The following is a 21,945-nucleotide window of genomic DNA, read 5'->3' on the forward strand; positions in this document are numbered from 1 at the left end:
AATTATATATAAATTGTGAAACAAAATATATACATTATATAATTAAATTAATTTTAAAACTTTATTTTATCTAATTTTATTTAGCACAAATCGCCTGAAGCTCCATAATAAACTCCAGTGGGTTCATAAATATGCATGTGTTTTCATGTTTAGCACGGTCAGGGAAGTTTAGGCTCTGTTGCAGATAAGGTGATTGGCTATGGCTTGTTCATACCAGTAATCTTCCCAGCAGGCTCAGCAGTAATTCTGAAGCGGGCCACTCGGGTTTATTGACCGTAGACAGCAGATCCTGCACAAAATTCTCAAACAGCGGCCTGTAGTCTTCCTCGCCCTGTTTACTGCCACACCTGAGAAGTAGTAACAATACAGAAACATACACTGAATACTGCACACACACACACACACTTCAAGAAGAAAACAAAAATTGAAAACAGGAGGGATGTTCTGACTTCTTGAGGAAGACGGAGAGGAAGTTCTGAGCCGTCCGTCTAGCTGTTTCATATGAGTTGGTGATGAATACATCGTCGTCAACCTAAAAACAGATTAAATCATATTGTATCCTGTATTCTACACCAGACTTTGCAGCAATAGTACAAACGTGAGAGTGGTGGATGAGCAACTAGTACCTTCTTATGATCATCTTCAGAGTCTTTCTCAGAGGGCAGATGAACCACGCACTGAATTAGCTGCAGCACCAGAGCACTAACCATCTGAATGAATATGGGCTCACCCTCAGCATCACTACTGTTCAACCTAAACACAGATTTGACATGCAGGAAATGTTTGTGTTTATCACAGATCAGTTTAGGCAGAACTGTCAGCTGAATATTAGCAGTCATAACAGTACCTGAAGTTCCTGAGGCTGCGTTTGCTGGTGGGCAGTCTGGCCAAAGAGGTAAAAATCTCCTCTAGAATTAACTGTCTATGCTTCTCGTAACGAGAGAAGACCTGAGACAAAGGGAGAAGCAAAAAGCCTCCATCAGTGACGTTTTTAGATATAGTTTAAATCATAACATAAAAATTGTCTTCTGATTTCCACAACAACTTCTTTGGTCGCAAAACAAGAAAACAAAAAAGCGACAATCCTGATTTTAAGTCAAAATGTGTATTAAAGGACCAAAATTGTTAATTTGCTTAAAAATAAAAAAAAATTAAGACAAAAATGGCTAAACAGTTTTGTTATAATTTAATTTAAAAAATAATTTAATTATATTTATTATGGAGCTCATCTATATATGTGCTCATTTATGAAAACATACCGCCGTCACCAGCTTTATGGCACATAGCTGCAGCTCACTGACATTCTCCACAAAGAACGGAGTGATGCCCATCGAAGAGACCTGCAGAAGAACAATAACACAGAGTGATACAACATGCAATAAATGCAAATAAACTATAGAGTATACACAAATACACTGCATCCATCAGTTCCTACCTGCAATATTGTTGTATCGGTCATTAGCTGAATTTCCAGCAGCTCTGAGATGTTGCTGACGACTTCACACACTTTGTTATAGAGCATGATGATGACTCTCTGCTTGGCAGTGGAGCACTTGGCTCGCTTTGCTTTGGAGCTCAGCAAGGAACCTGAAACCACACATGGTTCAAACCACATGAAAATGTTAGGAAGCAGGTCATTTACATTTACAAACAGTCAACATTTAATGATATTTAATGTACTGGTGATTTACAACAATGGCAGTAAACTGGCAGTAAATACCAATGTCAAATTTGCCAAAAAAAAAAAAAATAAATCAATTCTTCTTATTAAATTTAGTTCATTTACAAAATATGTCATTTTAATAATCTATAAAAACAGTTCAGACTGAACCAAAGCATTGCACTTGAATGATCTTATACATTTTTATTTGAGATTATATTTTTATTAATAAGATCAAACAATTCATGCGACTTACTTTTCTTATGTTTTTTTTTTCTTACTTGAAGGGTACACCTTTTTTCTTCATACATTTGTCAAAAAAATCATTCAGGCATTAAATACAATTAATTATTTTAGAGCAAAAAAAAACAAACAAAAAAAAACCTGTTTGTGAATATTTTATACTTTTGTACCATTTATACACATCAGACTTGATGCGAACAGGCCTTCAGCAGAAGTTAAGTGATTTTCAATAAAAGCCGTTAACTGGCAGTAAATAGTATTGGCAAATTTGTCAAATAAATGAAATATAATATTACCATCATCAATAAAAAAAAAAAAAAAAAAAAATCATTTATAATATTTATTACATTTTATTTGCCATTTTCATTAAGATGTAAAAGAATATTACTAATATTAATTTATTTATTTTTACTTGGAGAGTACATCTTTTTCATTTATCAAACAATTATTTATTAATTTATGTATTAAATACAGTTAATAGTTTTAGAGTAAACTGTGTGTGAATATTTTATGATTTTGCATCATTTAAAAACAGCACTTCAGCAGAAGCGAAGTTTCTCACCTCCTTTAGGGTCGACTCTGTATACCGGATCATACTGCGGGTAAAGAGTGTTTTGCAGGTGGAACTTAGTGTACTGCAGAACTCTCTCTATCACGTCCTCAATGTACACAGCTTTGGGCATGTGTGATGACGTCATGATGTTCAGTGCTGTCAGACACGCATCCGCTGATTTGGTCACACGCTCCATGATGAGATCCCGCCAGAGACGCTCCTCATCCTCTCCATCGTTATCCTGATGAAGAGCAGAGAAAGACGACTGAGGAAAAGCAGGGAACTACATGTAAAGGCATCATTTGAAGTGTGAAAATATCACTCGAAAAATCAACACGATTAAGGAACAAAGTGATGTTTACGTGGTTCACGAGTGTAGAAAGATTAGCTCCATCCAGAATGTTCTTCTCCAGAATACTCAACAGTTTCACCAGTTTATCAGAAGGAATCTGGGCATTAGAGGAAACAACAACAGAATATGAGGTATATAGCTAGAGTGGACATGTTACAGAAAACTCTCTGAGATTTTCTCACTTTCTGTGATTTCTGTGTACTATATAAATCTACTCTATACAAGACAATTATAATATTACAAAAGATTTCTATTTTAAATAAATGCTGTATTTTCATCAAAGAATCCTAAAAGAAAAAAAATATTATCAAGGCTTCAACCAAAATATTAAGCAGCAAATGTTTTCAACAATCATACTAATAAGAAATGTTTCTTGAGCAGCAAATCAACATATTTGGGGTGTCTGCAGAATTATTAAAATCAAATTTAAGACTTTAAGACCTTTTTAAGACCTGCACAAATAAAATTAATACCATTTAAGTGGGGCTGGGCAATATCTATGGTAACATATTAAATTGGAAAACGACTGTAAAAAGCATGATTTACAGTTCAGATACAGGTTTTCACAAAAACAAAGTTTAATAAAATGATAAACTTCACATTTCAAACTTAAAACCATTTTTTAAGAATGAGTCAAAAGTATCAATTATTACATTAATTTAAACAATTATCATCAATCAATTATTATATTAATTTAATAACATAAATATATCTTAAGTGTCTTAATTGTTTAGAATTTTATGCCTTAACATTAGCTTCTTGTAAATCCACCAGCGTAAATATATGGCTCCGTTTTCACTTTGGTCTTAAAAAAACATTAGACCAGCTTATTGAAAATGCAAATCCATTCTCCGTCAACAGGTGGCGCTTTTGGAACAGCAGGAATATAGCTGTACACGAAGCAGCGCAGGACCTGACTTTGAAACTTGCAGTGCTCATTTTCATTCAATTTACAATTTAATAAATATGAGCCTTTGGACTGAATAAATTAAAGCCTTTTGAAGTTTAATCATCAGACTAAGCCATATCATAATTCTTTTCTTTCTGTCCCCAAATATAAGACCTTTGGAAATCATAATTAAAGGGATAGTTCACCCAAAAATGAAAATTATGTCATTAATGACTCACCCTCATGTCGTTCCAAACCCGTGTGACCTCCGTTCATCTTCGGAACACAGTATAAGATATTTTAGATTTAGTCGGAGAACTTTCTGTTCCTCCATTGAGAATGTATGTACGGTCTACTGTCCACGTCCAGAAAGGTAATAAAAACATCTTCAAAGTAGTCCATGTGACATCAGAGGGTCCGTTAGAATTTTTTGAAGCATCGAAAATACATTTTGGTCCAAAAATATCAAAAACTACGACTTTATTCAGCATTGACTTCTCTCCCGGGTCTGTTATGAGCGCGTTCACAGCACATCCGGTTCGCGAACGAATCACTCGATGTAACCGGATCTTCTTGAACCAGTTCACCAAATCGAACTGAATCGTTTGAAACGGTTCGCATCAACAATAAGCATTAATCCACAAATGAATTAAGCTGTTAACTTTTTTAACATGGCTGACACTCCCTCTGAGTTCAAATAAACAATATCCCGGAGTAATTCATTTACTCAAACAGTACACTGACTGAACCGAGCCAGATAACGAACGAAACATTGACTCGTTCTCGAGTCAAGAACGGTTGCATCGGTTTTCGGATCACCGGTAGTGATGGGAAGTTCATTTCTTTCGACAGTTTGATTCAATAAACCGGTTGCCGAAAACGGTTCACCAGTTCTTTTGCGCTCGACGTAATGACTTCATTGGCGATGATTGCCCTTGATTCAAGCCTTTCGGTTTACCCGCGCTCATAACATTAGAACAGAATCAGTTCAGAATCAATCACCAAAAGAACCAGTTCGGTTCAGACGCGCTGTGTTCGTCAGTCTGAATCACGCATGCGCAGTATCATCAGCTCCTCGGTTCTCGAGCCGGACGCGTCCGACAAAAACGGTTCTTGACTCGAGAACGAGTCAATGTTTCGTTGGTTATCTGGCTCGGTTCAGTCAGTGTACTGTTTGAGTAAATGAATTACTCCGGGATATTGGTTTATTTGAACTCAGAGGGAGTGTCAGCCATGTTAAAAAAGTTAAAAGTCTTAAGTCATTTGTGGATTAATGCTTATTGTTGACGCGAACCGTTTCAAATGATTCAGTTCGATTTGGTGAACTGGTTCAAGAAGATCCGGTTACATTGAGTGATTCGTTCGCGAACCGGATATTACTAACCTGATGTGCTGTGAACGCGCTCATAACAGACCCGGGAGAGAAGTCAATGCTGAATAAAGTCGTAGTTTTTGATATTTTTGGACCAAAAATGTATTTTCGATGCTTCAAAAAAAATTCTAACGGACCCTCTGATGTCACATGGACTACTTTGAAGATGTTTTTATTACCTTTCTGGACGTGGACAGTATACCGTACATACATTCTCAATGGAGGGACAGAAAGCTCTCGGACTAAATCTAAAATATCTTATACTGTGTTCCGAAGATGAACGGAGGTCTCACGGGTTTGGAACGACATGAGGGTGAGTCATTAATGACATAATTTTCATTTTTGGGTGAACTATCCCTTTAAGGCTTTTTGTATCAATTAGGATTTTTTTCCCTTAAATTTGATACAACTAAATTTAAGACTTTTTAAGGACCCGGAAACCCTGATTTTAGATTAATTTCTGAATGATCTTGTGACACTGCAGACTGGAGTAATGATGCTGAAAATTCAGCTTTGCATCACAGGAATAAATTACACTTTAAAATACATTCAAATAGAAAACAGTTATTTTAATTTGTAAATAATATGTCCACAATATTTCTGTTCTTACTGTATTTTTAATCAAATGAATGCAGCCTTCTTTCAAAAAATAGAAAATACAGACCTCAAACTTTTATATTAATATAATGCAACTATAATGCACTTAAACTTCTTCAAAAAATTTTTTTTTACAAATGGCCTTTGCTTTTAAATGTGGATATGGATTAGCCTAAACCCACCATAACTACAGTAGGATTTCACTGGCTTTTTAAACAACCACATAAAAGCGGCAGTATACAGTGATGTATCTCTTACCCTGCAGGTGATGCCCATGGCTTTTATCTTAGCAGATTCACTACTCAATTCACTTAGCTGCTGTTTCCCCAACAACAGCTCCTGAGGGATTTCATCGTCATCTGAGAACACACAAACACGTCATGAGGACTTTAGTCAAAAATTATAAGAGTTTAGTTTGTAACACAGACCTGCATCTTAAAAGAATTCAGCTGATTTGCAAAAAAAGGCCTACTATTACCTAATTTGGTGAGGCTGAGTTTAAAAATAGCAATACAAACTTTCCATTACGTACAGTTTTTTTTCCCCACCACAAAATAAGAATGAAGATTTTTCACATTATAAATATGTATCAGCTTTAGTGCACTTATCAAAATAACAAAAGCAGTCAAATGTCAAAAGTTTTAATGACAAAAAGAATTATTCAAACTGTACAATTTAATTACAACCTGCAAGGGAGTAAAAAGTGGAAATCAGGATTAGGCATATAATAATTTTTTTTTTATTTATTTATTTTTTTTTTTTTTTATTTAAAAGCCCTTGCTACGTATACTGTGTTTAGGCTAACTGAGACTTGTTATAGCACTTATATATCATTGCTCTTTTGTTGTTTTTAATTGCTTCCATTGTCCTCATTTGTAAGTCGCTTTGGATAAAAGCGTCTGCTAAATGACTAAATGTAAATGTAATGTAAATGTAAATAATGTCTTTAGAATCATGTTTTTGTGGCAGATTAAAGAATAATACAAGACTTATTCACCTTACAAATGGTTGTTGAAATAAAAAAAAATGCACATCATATTTTGTGAGAAAGCCTGACATGTTAGAGTGAAACAGACACTATTTTTGGAATCAGCACCCCAAAACCGATGATAAACTAGTTTCGGGTTTCATTGAGCAAACATGATACATGGTAATAAAATCTATTAAAAGAAAGAGAGAGAGTGTCCTACCCTGAGCATTAAAGTCCACATCCTCAAGATTCTCCAAGATGTTGTCAATACTCAACGAGAACCTCTTAAAAGTGGAAGAGTCCATCATTTCTGGAAAAAAGTAGAAATACAGGGATTTAATGAGCATCATTCTGACGGGGGAAAATTGAGTGCAATGAGGAAGGTGAAAGGGCTTACCTTCAGGTGTTAACTTGGGCTCATACGCTTTCCTCTTCTTCTGTTTCTCCTTCGTCTTTAAACGTCTTGCAACTGAAATAATAAAAATCTCTAGCTCAACCACTAATAAACTGTTTAAGCACATTTCAGAAAAATTGCAAATAATATGACGACACTATAGCAACTCTAAATTCTGGAGCAGAACTTTGATTCCATAATTAAATGCTCGTAGAGAAAATTATGTCAGCATTACGTCATTTACAGACGTTTTTGAATATTTTACATTTTTGTTACCTGGACTTTCAGTGGAGGGACAGAAAGTCTTATAGGTTTGCAATGACATGAGGGTGAGTAAATGATGACAGAATTTCATTTTGAGTGAATAATCCATTTCATGAACTCTGAATAGTTTGTAGCTAACCGTCACTAAGGCTGGGAGGAGGTGAATCTTGATCAGAGTCGTCGTATCGGCTGCCTGAGCCTCTACGTGCATCGTAGCTTCCTCTTCTATGCTCTCCTGAACTCCTCTGGTCGCGCTCCTCAAACTCCCATGTTCTATCACGATCCTTCTTCTGACGTTTACGAGATGCTGGGGCAGAAAACAGAGCCCGAAAATGTAAACACAGTTGTAAATAACACAAGGATTGCTGAAGTATGCTTTATAAGAGAGGGTGAAACAGTATTTTCTACTTCAAAATTTCACATTTAATTTTATTAATGTTATTTGTAGTTTCTTTGTAATTACTTGTGAAATTTACTAGCAATTTATATGAGTGAAACTTGTTGGCTGCAGTTTGGATTTTATTTTTTTAAATGGATGTAGTGAAGGGAAATCAGTCAACAAGTGTCCAGCATGCACATGAACTCGGTACTGTTTAAAAAGCATCCCAGGATGCACCTTGTGAACTAAGACAATTTCCAGTTAGGTTAGGATTCATAATGAAAAACTTGATTAATATTGCATCTGATTTGGTGTTCCTCTTTGTGTGGAAGCTGACAGTTTGTCATTACAGTGGTGCTACTCACAGTACTCCTCATCCTCCGAGCTGTCCTCCGCATATTTAGGCCTCTCATTGACAGTGCTGCGTTTGCGTTTGTTCATCTTCACCCGCTCACACAGAGGCATGGTGGATTCGATCTCTGCCAGCAGCTCAGGAGGAAGATCCTTCAGCACTGACGGGTCTATTCCACCTGTGCACAAAGACGTCCATTCAACTTTCACTGCTTATAGCACACACAGGGTTTAATTTAAGTAATGGCAACATGCAACATTTCTTACTTTAATAGTTCAACACACAGACCGACAGCAATGTCAAAAATATTCAGCGTGCCTATTACAATAATTACAGTAATATCCATGAAGAGCAGAAAGATTGTTTCTGTTAAGTTGTTCTGTGAATCTTGATAACTTTATACTAAAAAATGGAAATACATTTAGCTTTTCAATGGTTCATTAGTTTGTTGTAGATGACAAAACATGTGGGAATGTTTTTCATTTAAAAAAAAAATTAGCTTTTTTTGTATTGTTTGTTAGGTAATAAAATCATATTTTTACATATAAAATTAAACCCAATTTTATATTTAACTACTCTTGCACTCTTTTAACTATTCAGTATTTACTTAACTGATACTGCTGTTGGAATAAAAAAAAATCTTAATAGAGAAATGTTGAATAAATGAGTATGTTCAAAAGCATGTTAGGTTTCACTGTGGAAAATTGGTCTGGCATTATAGTGTGATATTGTGACCATTGTTGTTATTGTTAAAAAAAAAAAAAAAAAAAAAAAAAAAAAACACTTTAATTGAAAAATCTGAAATAAATTCAATTCAAATACTGGATGAAAAACCTAAACTTTGAATTGAAATGATGTCTTGGCATCTAACTGAAATAAAACAAGTTAAACGACTAAAATAGATATAAAGCTATAAAGAAATATTTACAAAAAAAAAAAAAAACCAAAAGCTAACAAAAAAAAGGAAAAAAATGAATGAATGAAAAGCAGAATTATAAAAATGTAATAATATTTTTAAAAAACTAAAATAACAAAATAATTATGACAATCGTACCAACAAATGTAAAAAAAAAAAAAAAAAAAAAAAAAAAAAAACTATCAAAACACACCAGCTGTTGTTTACTAATTATTTAATATTACTTTAATAAGAAAAAGAAATACAACCATTTAACAGTACTATTATTATTGATCTTCCTTTCGTATTCTATAACTCTACCCCATCACACAATAAATCTGCCATTATAAATGAGACACAATTTCAAAACTTATGAGCAACATCCATTTCAAAGCATTAAAAAAAGCCAAAGTGGTAACAGTTCAGCTCTTACCAGCTGGAAAACCCAAGAAACATTTAGCATAACTACCCTTTTACAAGCAGCCAAGTAATACATCATCTTGCCGCTTGGCTGTTCATTCAATTCGAAAACAATTCCATCATGATGTTCTCAGAGCGGGTAACCGTCATTCTAACTGGAATGAGCAGATAAAAGGAGTTCCCCTACCTTTCCCAGATCTCCCAGAGGAGAGCCTGTTCTTGCCAGACTTGGAGCCGCGCGAGTCTCTCTCTCTCATGAACCTTTGCACCTCATCGATGGAGAGTTTCTGCAGAACGACCACAGGCTTGACAGTCTTCTTCATGTCCATCTCAGGTTCCAGTCTCTCCAGCCGCACACACGGCTGCTTCCAGCCTTCTGGAATATCTCCTCCTCCGAGATCTTTCCTGATTTTGGGAATGGTGTTTTTAAGCACTCCCGAACTGGTGTTTTCACCCAGCATGTACGGAGGAAGCTCTACTGGTTTACTCCCCGACTGAGCCGCACGCTGCGTGCTGGCATCACCGTGCCGAACCTCGGATCTATGCTTCTGCCGCGGGGTATCGGGCTGATGCCGGTGTTCTGGAGCGTGGTCATGCTTGTGTTTGAGGGCTTTCGGGGTGACGCCCTCCTGGGGCTCCTGAGGCCAGCGCTGAGCCTCGCTGGCAGGGATGGGCATGCCCATGTAGGTGTCCTCCACTCTGCCCACTTGCTCCAAGCTCACTTGCAGGCCTGGGCGGCTGGCGCTGGTGCCCGCGGCGCTGGCCTCCTGAGGGGCGAGCCTGTGCCCTGCGTTAGCCCCTCCTCCTCCGCCTGGAGCCCCAGAGCCTGAACCAGCTGTTCCAGCTGCGCCAGGCTCCTGAGGGTGAGAGTCCTGTTTGCGCTTCTTCAAAGGCTTATCTACAGAGAGAAAGAGATCAGATTCATAATTTTTATTATGAAAATTGAGGACAGGGTTCTTATTTATGAAAATAATGTCAAAACATGGGTCATAAAGGCATAACAGGCTTAATTTTCTTTTTGAAAAAAGCACAAGTTCTTCTTTCTTTCTTTTGATTATGTAAACTCCAAAAAAAAATTTTTTAAGAAATTAAAACTTTTATTCAGCAAGAATGCATTAAGTTGATTAAAAGTGACAGTAAAAAGTTTTTTGTAACTATTGTTACCAAAAATATATATTTCAAATGAATGCTGTTGTTATGAACTTTCAATTGATAAAAATCCTGAAAACAATTACCACAGGTACCACAAAAATATTAAACAGCGCAACTGGTTCCAACATGGCTAATAATAAGAAATGTTTCTTAAGCAACAAATCAGCATATCAGAATGATTTCTGAAGAATCATGTGACACTGAAAACTGGAGTAACGAGGCTTAAAATTTAAACATTTCATTTTTTTTATGTAATTTAAATGTAATGTAAATAATACTTCAATATATTTCTGTTTTGTTTTTATTGTATTTATTAACAAAAAATGTAGCCTTGTTGAGCATAAGAGTACGGAAGTTCTAAGCGGCCATCCATTATAATTTTTTTTCTTTTTGTTTTCTCGTTATAACGACTTAATTTTCTCGTTATCTCGACATAACGAAGGTCGTTTTCTCGTTATAACGACTTAATTTTCTCGTTATCTCGACATAACGAAGTTCGTTTTATCTCGTTACTAACGACTTAATTTTTTCTCTAAGAATTTACAAAACTGCGCCAGCAGGTGGCACTATAGACCTGAATGTAACTGATGGGGTGTTGTATACTATCCACTTTACTGTACGCGGACCTTCCTCGTGATCGCTATAATTTGTGCAGTCTTGTTTATTACTGACATTTAATTAATTCATAAATGTTAAATGCTTGAATCAATATGAATATTTTGTGTATTAAGGTTCTGCTAGATGCATGAGTTTCACCAACGCATTCTGTTTCATCAATAACTGCTTATCAAAACCAAGGTTGACATCACTGTATTCTGTTTGCACCAATATATATTATATTTGTGCTTCTTTTAGGCTCATGATTAATTTTAATAAAATTTTAATTTAATGATTAGGTAGTTAATAAGCGGAGATGTTCCGTTTATCTACAGTAGGACGGGATTTAACGATGTAGGCTGATGTGCTTCTTTTCCTTATTACTAATCTTTATTGTTAACCATATTGATGAGAAATGTGATGTATATGTAAAATCCATAGGCTAATTTAATTCAGTTTTGTTCTGTAATGTTGTAATGGTTTTTTTCTACACACACACACATAAACTACACGTACACATGAACGCTCTTTTCAAACAGAAGCTTATAACACACATGATATCTGCCACAAAATAACTACTACAAATTACAAATTATATATAATTTTATTTCATATAAAGGGAAAATTAAAAGTGAGTTTAATCCAAGCAGCTCTAATGGCGCGGTGTTGCCATTTAAACATGTTAATTACAAAAACAAAACGTTCGTTGTACTGTCTCTGGAAAAAAATCAACAGTGATTGATCAGCCTTTATTTATACAGTATTGTAGACGTTATTATTACCTAGGCGAAGCAAAATTTGCTGAAATATAGGCTACAGTAAGAGCGCCTGCATGGCTGTCCATCAGATGCCTGTCAAAGTTGAGTTCGTTACTATAGCAACAGTAAAACTTTTATGTCGTTATAACGACGAGAAAACAAACTTTCGTTATGTCGAGATAACGAGAAAATTAGTCGTTATAACGAGAAAACAAACTTCGTTATGTCGATATAACGAGAAAATTAAGTCGTTATACGACGAGAAAACGAACTTCGTTATGTCGAGATAACGAGAAAATTAAGTCGTTATAACGAGGGGGAGAAAACTTTCGTTATGTCGAGATAACGAGAAAATTAAGTCGTTATAACGAGAAAACAAAAAGGAAAAAAATTATAATGGATGGCCGCTTAGAACTTCCGTATAAGAGACTTTGAACAATAGTGTATAGCTAAACTGTTTAAACTGTGTTCAGCCTGAATATGTCTTGAAAAAGAGATATAAGGGATGACTGATATATCAATAACTATACTCCATAACATAAAAGTAATTATCTGTATATGTCATGTATGTATGTTATATTTATCAGTCAAGTTTCTATGTCAGTGCACCTATCAGTTTTGGAGACAATGTATTTACTGACATCCTGCATCATACCTTTATCCTGCACCTCTTTAGCACCACGCTCTGTTTCCATGGCCGCTTCACTTTCCATCCTTTCTATTGCGGCAAGAGCTTCTACAAGTTCTCCTTCTGGGTCCGAACCGGGATACATCCCCCCAAGCTCCACCTCTGCTGGCCTGGCCCGTGACTGCCTCAGGATCAGCTTAGTGGGGTCTTTTGCTGGCGAGCCTACAATATCATACACCGCAGCCTTATCGGCCGAGTCCCGCTCTCCCTCGTTGGGCTTCAGACCGCGCTGCTTTTCCGGGGAGCCCAGATGCATTTCTTGAGCCCCATCACAAGGAGGAGTGTAAGGAGGAGATGACTGCAGTATGTGAGACGTGAAACCCGCCCTCATCTGATCCTAATGGTTTTCAGAGAAATACACAATCAGAACAGCTTCTTAAAGAGTTACTGTTATATAAAGAAAAGTGGTCAACCAATTTTGATTTTCTTTTTTTATATATATATATATATATATTTATATATAATCTGATGCCGATATCTTAGAGAACATTATATATATATTGATTTTTTTAGGCAACTGTATTTTTTGATGGCTGATGCCGATATCTTAGAGAACAGGGTGGCCAATAGCCAATATATGTGTAAAATGTAGTAAAAATAAATAAATAAATACATAATAAGAATAAATAATTTCAAATACAATAAAAAAAGTATAGTTAAAAATGTGCATAGCAATTGCTGATAATATTTTTTACATAATATTTCTTAAATTAGAAATAATTTGAAAATTAATATGAAAAAAATATTCTGAACCTGAAAAAAAAAAATCTTATTATAGAATTACAGAATTATTACCAACAGTACACTCTGGTAAGTCTGAGTGCACAGGAAATCAAATTTTTTTGCAAATTGGCAATATAAAGTGGGTATTTATTCTAGTAAAAAATACCTACATAACTGCTAAAATTATATTTATTTTACACAATATTTACTAAATTAAAAACAATTTGAAAATGAATGCAAGAACAAAATTTAAACTTTATTAAAAAAAAAAAATTCTGCAAAATAAACCGATTTATTTAGATGGCAACTTCTTGAATCTAACTAATAGTATTTTTACAATTAATTTGTTAAAAATGTGAATAAACAGGAAGTAAACATTGTAACCAACAGTGCACTTAGTACAGTCTTGTAAGTCTATGCGCACTGGGAATCATATTTTTGTCAAAAAAAAAAAAAGACAGGGTTAGCGCTAATTTTACATACAGCGTACAGTAAACATGACTAATTAAATTATATAAATGCATACTTGTTGAATGCTGATGGTAGATGAGAAAGTATTGTAGCATTTGCATATTACTAATAACAAAGTTAAATGCTGTATGTTTTTGTATACCATTTACTTTCTTTGTTTAACAGAATGGGAGCTCCATGCACACAGGCGCTGGCGTTCTCAGCGCTATCAAAATAAAAGTCACGCTTCTAAAACATCAGCCAAACAGAAAAAATCTGGCGATATGTTACCTGACTATTAATGCAGAACAGACTTTTAAATACCTTATTCTCGTGAACATTTCTCATGCCTCCTGGAATCATCGGGCTTGCTACTGAACCTGTGAAAAACAGAATGAATTCCAAATGAGCCAGAGAACTGAGAAAGGTCTCGATCAATGGAAGAGCTTCTGTACAGATCTGCCTATGTTTGCATCTTTGCTCAGACCTTGCTGTAGGTGCTGGTGTTGACTGTAGGCTGGAGGGTGTGGGTACTGTCTGTAGCTTGTAGCAGGGCTCTGAGGGGCATAAGGGCTGGGCACTGGGCTGCTCTGCTGAGGCAAAAACCGTCCACCAGAACCAGACTGTCCCGGCACAAAACGCCTATCATAAGGAAAAGGAAGAGACATGGGTCAACAGAGAATTTTTACTTGATCTACTTGAACACTGATTCATTAAAAAAAAAAAAAAAAACCCATCAAGCTATTTATTTGAAATATTTTTTTTTTGAAATAAACTAAATTTTAAAATATATTCAAATAGAAAACAGTTATTTTAAATTGCACTGTGTTTTTGATTAAATAAAAGCAGCCTTGGTGAGAATAAAAGACTTCTTTCAAAAATGTCAACATATGTATAGTTAGACAGTTTTTTTAGCCCTCAAATAAAATCTCACAAAGCGGATATTTATCAGCATATGTTTTAGTCATCAAATTACTTATTAAAAGAAAATATTCTTCATCACAAGAAAGAAAATGCAAGTGTAATAGGGCTGCACAATTATGACAAAATTCGTAATTGTCGATTATTCCATTGAAATTGTAATTGTGATTATTAATTACGATTACCACAATTAACATTTATGTTTATACCATTTTTTTTTTGATGCAACTGCATGCCGTATTTTTATATGAAAATAAACAAGCTGAAAACACTAATTGAAAAACCTTTAGTGCTTTTCTATAGTATTAAGCTTCAAATGTCAAATATACATCGGATTGGTTTCTTCTTCAAATTATAAAAAAGTAAAAATATGAATGGTATTATAATGTTATACTAAAACTAAAACAATGGAAAAACCCTAAAGATAACATGTAGAAAGAAAAAAACACATTTTAAGCATGCAGAATAATATAAGTGGACTTTGAAAGATTAATTGCAGCTTTGAACGATTACGTAATTGTGGCATCCATAATTGCAATCGCGGTTAGAAATTTTATTAATTGTGCAGCCCTAAAGTGTAGCCAAATAAAATATATAATTATAAAACTGTTTTATGTTAACATAGGGCTGCATGATTTGGGGGAGAAATCTAATTGTGATTTTTCTCATAAAAATTACAATTGAGAATTAGAATTCAATTTTGTCAAAAAATCTAATAATAATAATACAAATAATAAACACCTCTTAATTATAATTATTATAAAAAAAATTAAAACAAGAAATATTGCTATTGCAATTTTTTTTTTTATTCAAACTTTAAACAATTAAGCTTTTATTTTATCTGGAAACCAGAGGGCCCTTTAAGTTTCTCTTTTGTTGATAATAGCTGGTTTATAAGTGGTCCTCATTGCATGTCCAGGAAGATGGCTGGCGCAAAACCAAAACTCAGAGCACATTTGTAGAGCAGTATTTACTGTGAACTGAAAACATCAGATTATAAACTGCTTGCGTGTAAAGAACAAGCCGTGCTTCACTCTGAAACCTGCAGCACATTTAATTCATGACATTTATATTTGTTTTCTCCTTAGTGCAGCATTAATGGTTAATACCAATTCAAATGCACATTAAATCACACACATTATTATGAAACATGCTGGATGATGGCTTTAAATGTAAATAACAGCAGTTGTTGGTTAGCTTCGTACAACGAAAACAAACTATACATGACACAAATAGAAGCATTAGTTAGTCCACATAACAACTGAATTAGAAGGCAGGCTCACCCAGAGGGGCTGTGGGACATAGAGGCCTGGTAATTGGCAGAGACTGGACTTCCCTGCATGGAGCCATGTGTGATTTTATACGGCGGTGCCATTGACTGCTGACTTATACCTGTGAAATACAAGAATGTGAAAAATAGTCTGGATGAGAAACAACAGGCACAAAAGCAACTGTAAGAACATTTTAAAAACCAAAAAAGACTGTAAAGGGTTCCAATGAGCCAGGTAAAACCATTACTTCATGCCATTTAGGAAAATAGTAAAGAATTAAATAATTCAGTCAAAAAGTCACTGCAATGAAGTCACAAAACTTAAAACAACAAATATTTATTAAACAGATGTTAAATATTTATATCATAAATTATATTATATAAGGAATTGTTATATTTAATATACTCCTTTTTTTATTATTATTCTTTCATGCATTTTAATGTACCAATTCCATCATCACATGTTAAAGTAATGTATGTTGTCCAAAAGTTTTTTTTTTATTTATTTTTAGGCACTAATGGGGCTGTTTTTTTAATGACAAATTTGATGTGCTTTGCAATGATAGTCTAAATTCACACTACACATGTTCTGGCAGAAAATTAGATTGTATTGTTTTGTGATGCTGTCAATGTAATGCAGACTTTGTAAAGAGGCTTTTGCTGAAGAATGGTGCAGTGGCATCTGTATTAGATGTGGAAAATATCTCCATTTACATACTTTTCATATCAACATAAAACTCCTTTCTTTCGACATACATAACTTAAAACAAAATCAAATGATTTATTTCTCCGTAACAGATTTTAGAGAAACAATTCCTTTCGTTTCTTTCTTCCATCGTTTCATAAATGTTATTTTCTTTGAATAACTGAAGGTCAGAAAAAAAAACAATGCCTCTTTCTGTAGTTCTGGTGGAAAAATGAACATGTCGGGAAAGAAAAGGGAGGCAAAGTCTGTCTTATCAGAAGGACACAAGCTGCAAAGATAACTAAACATTCTGTAGACAGATTCACATATTTCATCATATATAATTGCTTGGGTAAAAGTAACCTGACCGCAAACTAGCAACCCAAAAGTAAGCATTGTTGCAAGGGCAATCTGTTAAGCTTGTAGTAGTATTAGTTTCCCTACATGCTCGGATTGACTCTTACCCGCCTGGTCCGCATACTGGGGAATGCTAGGCGCAGTCTTATTCCTGAAGATGCTGGGGTTCCTAGACACCAAAAGCTGCAGCAGAACTGGCACATCTCCCTCCAACTCATCACTGCCAAGGCTGTCCTTCAGCTCTCTGTGAAAAAACATATCAGAGTTCACACACTCACAGACCACTGAAAGAGTACAAAGGGCCCTATGATTTCCAGAATGCAGAAAATACTGTCAGAATCACAGAATCCAGTTATAAAAATGACATTTACTTTATAACACCAGACTTTCAGATAATTTGGCTGTGCACTTAATCAAATTGTGCTATGGACTAGAGTCTGCGGATATTAAACTGCAAAAGTCTATGTCTGCATGTGTGAATGAGTGGCACAGTTTTGTGTACTACACATTCTTGATGCTTGTGGCGTTTTAAGCATCTGTCATCTCATTTTAGGACATCAGCATTTCACCATTTAGTTTGAGAAAACAGAATCTCAAAGGTCTCCACTACGACCTATTAAAATAAACATTTGGTTTAACTTGAAGAAATTATGACAAGTATATAACTACTGTACATGCAGAATGTACTTTTCAAAGTAGTAACAACAATAAGAGTTTAATAAAACATTTTTAAGGAACAAACATTTTTTGTCCATGTTTTTATTTAAAATGTAAACCTATTTTGAGCAACACTTTAAAAGATTTACACATTCACATGCATGCATTAATAGTTTTATGCATTCATTTGATTTGCATCATTTTTGATCATTTTTTTTTAAAATCATAAAACAATTTCTGAAAAAAATAAAACATTTCATTGGGCCCTATTTTCAGAATTTGTTTTATTAAGTAATTATAGTAATTAAAGATTTATGAGTTCAATTAATTAGACATATATTACAATTTAATTAAACCATTAAAACAGAATCCAGAAAAATGAAAACAGAAAACATGGAATTTGAATAAAATAAAATAAAACTGGTTTTATGGGGCAGATAGACCTGCATGTGCAGAGAGTTAGATTTAGAAAGAGCAGGCATACTGAAGAGTGGTGCATGTAAAAAGCAAACGTAAGTAGAAACTCACATGTGTTCCGTGGAGACCTGGCTGAGGCCATTGGCGAGCTGAGAGACCAGAGTTTCATCCCTGCAGTCCATCAGACGGCCCACTTCCTCAGCTACACGCCCGCTGTACAGCAGGCTCTTAGTGGTGGTGCCCGGTAAAGGGGAGGGCAGGGGCAGCTGGTTCAACACTGTACACACAAACAGAGTGTGGCAAAGCTTTCTTAATAACAAGAACACCCAGGGGGGAAATCTAACAGCCACCTTAACTGTAGCTAGTGATGTTCTGACGGAGGCAATCTAAAATCCCCTCTTCATGGTGTATATAATTTAGAGTCCAAGAAAGCAACTTCTTATCAGCTAAACCTGAAGATAATCCAGATGCTGCAACAAAATATCTTTATTTTAAATGACTGCCATTCTTTTGAACTTTCTATTTAAAGAATCCTGGAAAAAAAGCATTATGGTTTGCATAAAACTATTAAGCAGCACAAAGGTTTTTAAAATTAATAATAAACAGGAAAACGATAAAACTTTGAAAAAAAATCTAAATCGTGGCCTTTTTCTTTGGATTACACTGCATTAATCTGCACCAAAGTAACAGTTAATCATTAGACAAAATCACCCTATCATACATATGTAAAGCAAGAGAAATATAAAGACTATTAAAGAACATAATATAATTTTTAGTATGACTATTATTGATTATTATACACTGTATTATTATGCAGTATAAGTAAAGTGTTACAACATAAAATATACAATGCTGTCAGTTATGCTGGAAATCAGTGATTTTAAAATGTACTGCTTCATTTCTGGAAAATAACCAAAAGAATATACTTGAATAACAAATTTACTTAAAATAATCTTGAAAAGAAAATGTGTCATACCATGCCACATATCGTCTATAAATAACTACAGCACAAAAGTATAGGATCTGCAAGATAATACATCAATCAACAATTTAAAATGCTACTGTATATTTATATATATATATAAATGCTGTTATTTGAACTTAATGTATATATATATATATATAAACTTAATTTATATATATATATAAATGCTGTTATTTGAACTTAATGTTTTTCACAAAAAATATTAGGCAGCATTTTTATTTTAAACATCAATAATAATAAGAAATGTTTCTTTAGCAGCAAATCAGCATATTAGAAAGATTTCTGAAGGATCATGTGACACTGGAGTATGATGATGATAGTGAAAATTCAGCTTTGCATCACAGGAATAAAATACATTTTAAAATATATTCAAATTAAAAAGTTGCTTTAAATAGTAATATTTAAAAATATTATTATTATTTTTCTGTATTTGGATTAAATAAATGCACCCCTGGTATGCAGAAGTGACTTAAATCTGACTGACCCCAAACTTCTGAATGATAGTGTAAATAATAATAAAAAATAAAAAAAAAATAAAAAAAAATTTATAATGATGTAAGAGCTTTATAAAAACAAAGCATTCAAGTCTCTTATAGTGCATTGCTTAGTTACAAAATAGATCGTTAAGAATTTAAATTCTGATAGGATGAATTACCAGTTTTAAATAGAAGATAGACGGCATACCTGTGGCAACACGTCAGTTCAATAATACAGTATATGACAAATGGTTTTATCATACATGATAAAAAAAAGGCATAAAATCTTTATTATAAACATTTTTCAGAGGAAACCATTCTTAAGACCTACAATGACCATTATGCACAATGCTCTGCTTCCCACAATATTTGTAGGGATGCACCGAAATGAAAATTCTGGGCTGAAACCAAAAATTCTGGATGCACTTGGCCCAAAAACAAAACCGCTTTTAATAATTAGACCTATTTATATAATTTTATTAAATAATATAAAAATTGTAAGACTTTAATTCAACTCAATTTTAATGATACTGAATTAAAAAAATACAAGCCAATAAAATACACACTTTTATTGAAAGTAAACCAAAAAAAAAAAAGACAGAAAATATATTAAAATTAATATCAATATTATTTTTATTCAGTTCTATGCAACAGAATCAGATAACTTTTTTGGACTAATTATCCAAGTAATGTATATTCCTACAAAGCTATTATTATCAGAGCATGTGAGCAGAGCATAGCGTCATGAGAGGCTAGCAGTGTTGCCATACTAGAAACTTTTCACAAAAATATAGCCAATCTACAAACAAAACAGCTTCCTAGACAAAAATCAAGCAAATTCCAGAAAAAACAATATGTAATTTCTGAGACTGTGCGGTACTGCCGCGAGCGCAAGGTCTTGCTTTGCCAGCATGCAGACACCTCTCTCTGCGTCTGCTCTGTTCAGCAAGCGACTGAGAGGAGCAGCGCTTTCAGTTAAAAAAAATATATTCTGTCGCTTCTAAATAAAGGCGAAATCACAGCACAGCCATTGTCTTTATCTTATGTGTTTTTGATTTCATTAGACGACGTCCTGATTATGAATCAGCATTTTTGTGCAGATTAACATCTTAGGGAGTCTTAATGGGCCACTTTTCAGTCACTATTTCATATTCATTCTGTTGTATGACTACAGAAACAGAAAAATATATCAGGGAAAACAGTTTTATTGACAATATGGCTGCTTTAAAATACAGTTTGTGAGCACAGAGAGGCAAACAAATGTAAAAGGCAACATGACGCAATGACACTGTGAACATGCTAATTAACATATGACATCATCTAGTGATATTTAGCGACTTTTCAGGCAGGCTTTAGCTACTTTCAGTTGAAAGAAGTTAGCAACACTGGAGGGTAGCGTCATTTAAACAGCGTTGCCCAATACAGTTGAACTACACCACATTACAATGCTATCGCAAACAGGAACAAGAATACTACATACAAATTTCCTGTCTGCACGTTATTTTAGCAGACTTTGCTTTTCTGTTAAGCATGAGCAGTACACGCGTGGAGCCATGAGAAACTCAATGGAAAGCACATTCATCGAGCAGAATATTGTCACACCACGCAGTGATGACAGCTAGAGAGAAAGTGAAACCTATGCGCTTAAAGGATTAGTTCACCCAAAAATTAAGATAAGCTTGTGTTTTACTCACCCTCGAAGCATCCTAGGTGTATATGACTTTCTTCTTTCAGACAAATCCAGTCAGAGTTATATTAAAAATTATCCTGGCTATTCCAAGCTATACCATTGTAGTCAGCGGGTGTTGCAGTTGAACAGTCCACAAGTCATCAAATAAAGCTCACGCATTCATAATAAAACGTTCACAGACGGCTCCGGGGGATGAATAAAGGCCACCTCTAGCGAATCCATGTGTTTTTGTAAGAAAAATATCCATAGTTCCAATGTAATAAACACTTTTCTCTCATTTCCACTGACTGTCATACACTGAAGCAGTTCCGGCAGATGACGTAGGAAGTGACGAATGCGGAGAGAGAACAAAACAAAACGCCAGTCACGAATTAGAAGTACAAACCGAGGATTTTAAAGAAAAATGATGGAGGATTTCGATATAAACCAAGAAGAAACTGGTTTTCCTTTGCTAAAGTAAGGAAACTTTGCTTCTTTTGCTCCTATAAACAAACTCGAGAGACTAGGATATCTCAGAGGAGCGCACGCTGCACATATTACGGCTGCGTCATCCGCCGGAACGGATCCACGTATGACAGATAACGGAAGTGAGAGAAAAGTGTTTATTATTTTTGAAATATGAAATATACTTTTGAGATATTTTTCTTACAAAAACACATGGATTCGCTAGAGGGGGCCTTTATTCATCCCCCAGTGCCGTCTGCACCACGTTTTATTAAGAATGCGTGAGCTTTATTTGAAGACATGTGGACTGTTCAACTGCAACACCCGCTCACTAC

The 21,945-nt window shown here is 34.6% G+C and overlaps 1 protein-coding gene across 2 annotated transcripts in view; it reads right to left on the reverse strand.

Annotated features, from left to right (window-relative positions):
• LOC109091795 (nipped-B-like protein A) overlaps positions 1-21,945 on the reverse strand; it is a 43,845-nt gene that overhangs the window by 17,855 nt on the left and 4,045 nt on the right. For both annotated transcript variants that reach the window (XM_042752322.1, XM_042752323.1), the window contains exons 3-22: positions 18,127-18,292; positions 17,049-17,185; positions 15,913-16,021; positions 14,196-14,350; positions 14,033-14,088; positions 12,503-12,872; positions 9,528-10,238; positions 8,039-8,203; positions 7,434-7,601; positions 7,034-7,105; positions 6,857-6,946; positions 5,925-6,025; positions 2,819-2,905; positions 2,466-2,697; positions 1,436-1,587; positions 1,260-1,340; positions 848-948; positions 627-753; positions 450-532; positions 215-347 (exon numbers count right to left, since the gene is read on the reverse strand). In XM_042752322.1, the coding sequence (XP_042608256.1) occupies positions 215-347; positions 450-532; positions 627-753; positions 848-948; positions 1,260-1,340; positions 1,436-1,587; positions 2,466-2,697; positions 2,819-2,905; positions 5,925-6,025; positions 6,857-6,946; positions 7,034-7,105; positions 7,434-7,601; positions 8,039-8,203; positions 9,528-10,238; positions 12,503-12,872; positions 14,033-14,088; positions 14,196-14,350; positions 15,913-16,021; positions 17,049-17,185; positions 18,127-18,292 (3,296 nt within the window). The remainder of the gene's footprint in view (positions 1-214; positions 348-449; positions 533-626; positions 754-847; positions 949-1,259; positions 1,341-1,435; positions 1,588-2,465; positions 2,698-2,818; positions 2,906-5,924; positions 6,026-6,856; positions 6,947-7,033; positions 7,106-7,433; positions 7,602-8,038; positions 8,204-9,527; positions 10,239-12,502; positions 12,873-14,032; positions 14,089-14,195; positions 14,351-15,912; positions 16,022-17,048; positions 17,186-18,126; positions 18,293-21,945) is intronic.

Source organism: Cyprinus carpio, chromosome A5 (assembly GCF_018340385.1).
Source record: "Cyprinus carpio isolate SPL01 chromosome A5, ASM1834038v1, whole genome shotgun sequence".
Classification (NCBI taxonomy): domain Eukaryota; kingdom Metazoa; phylum Chordata; class Actinopteri; order Cypriniformes; family Cyprinidae; genus Cyprinus; species Cyprinus carpio.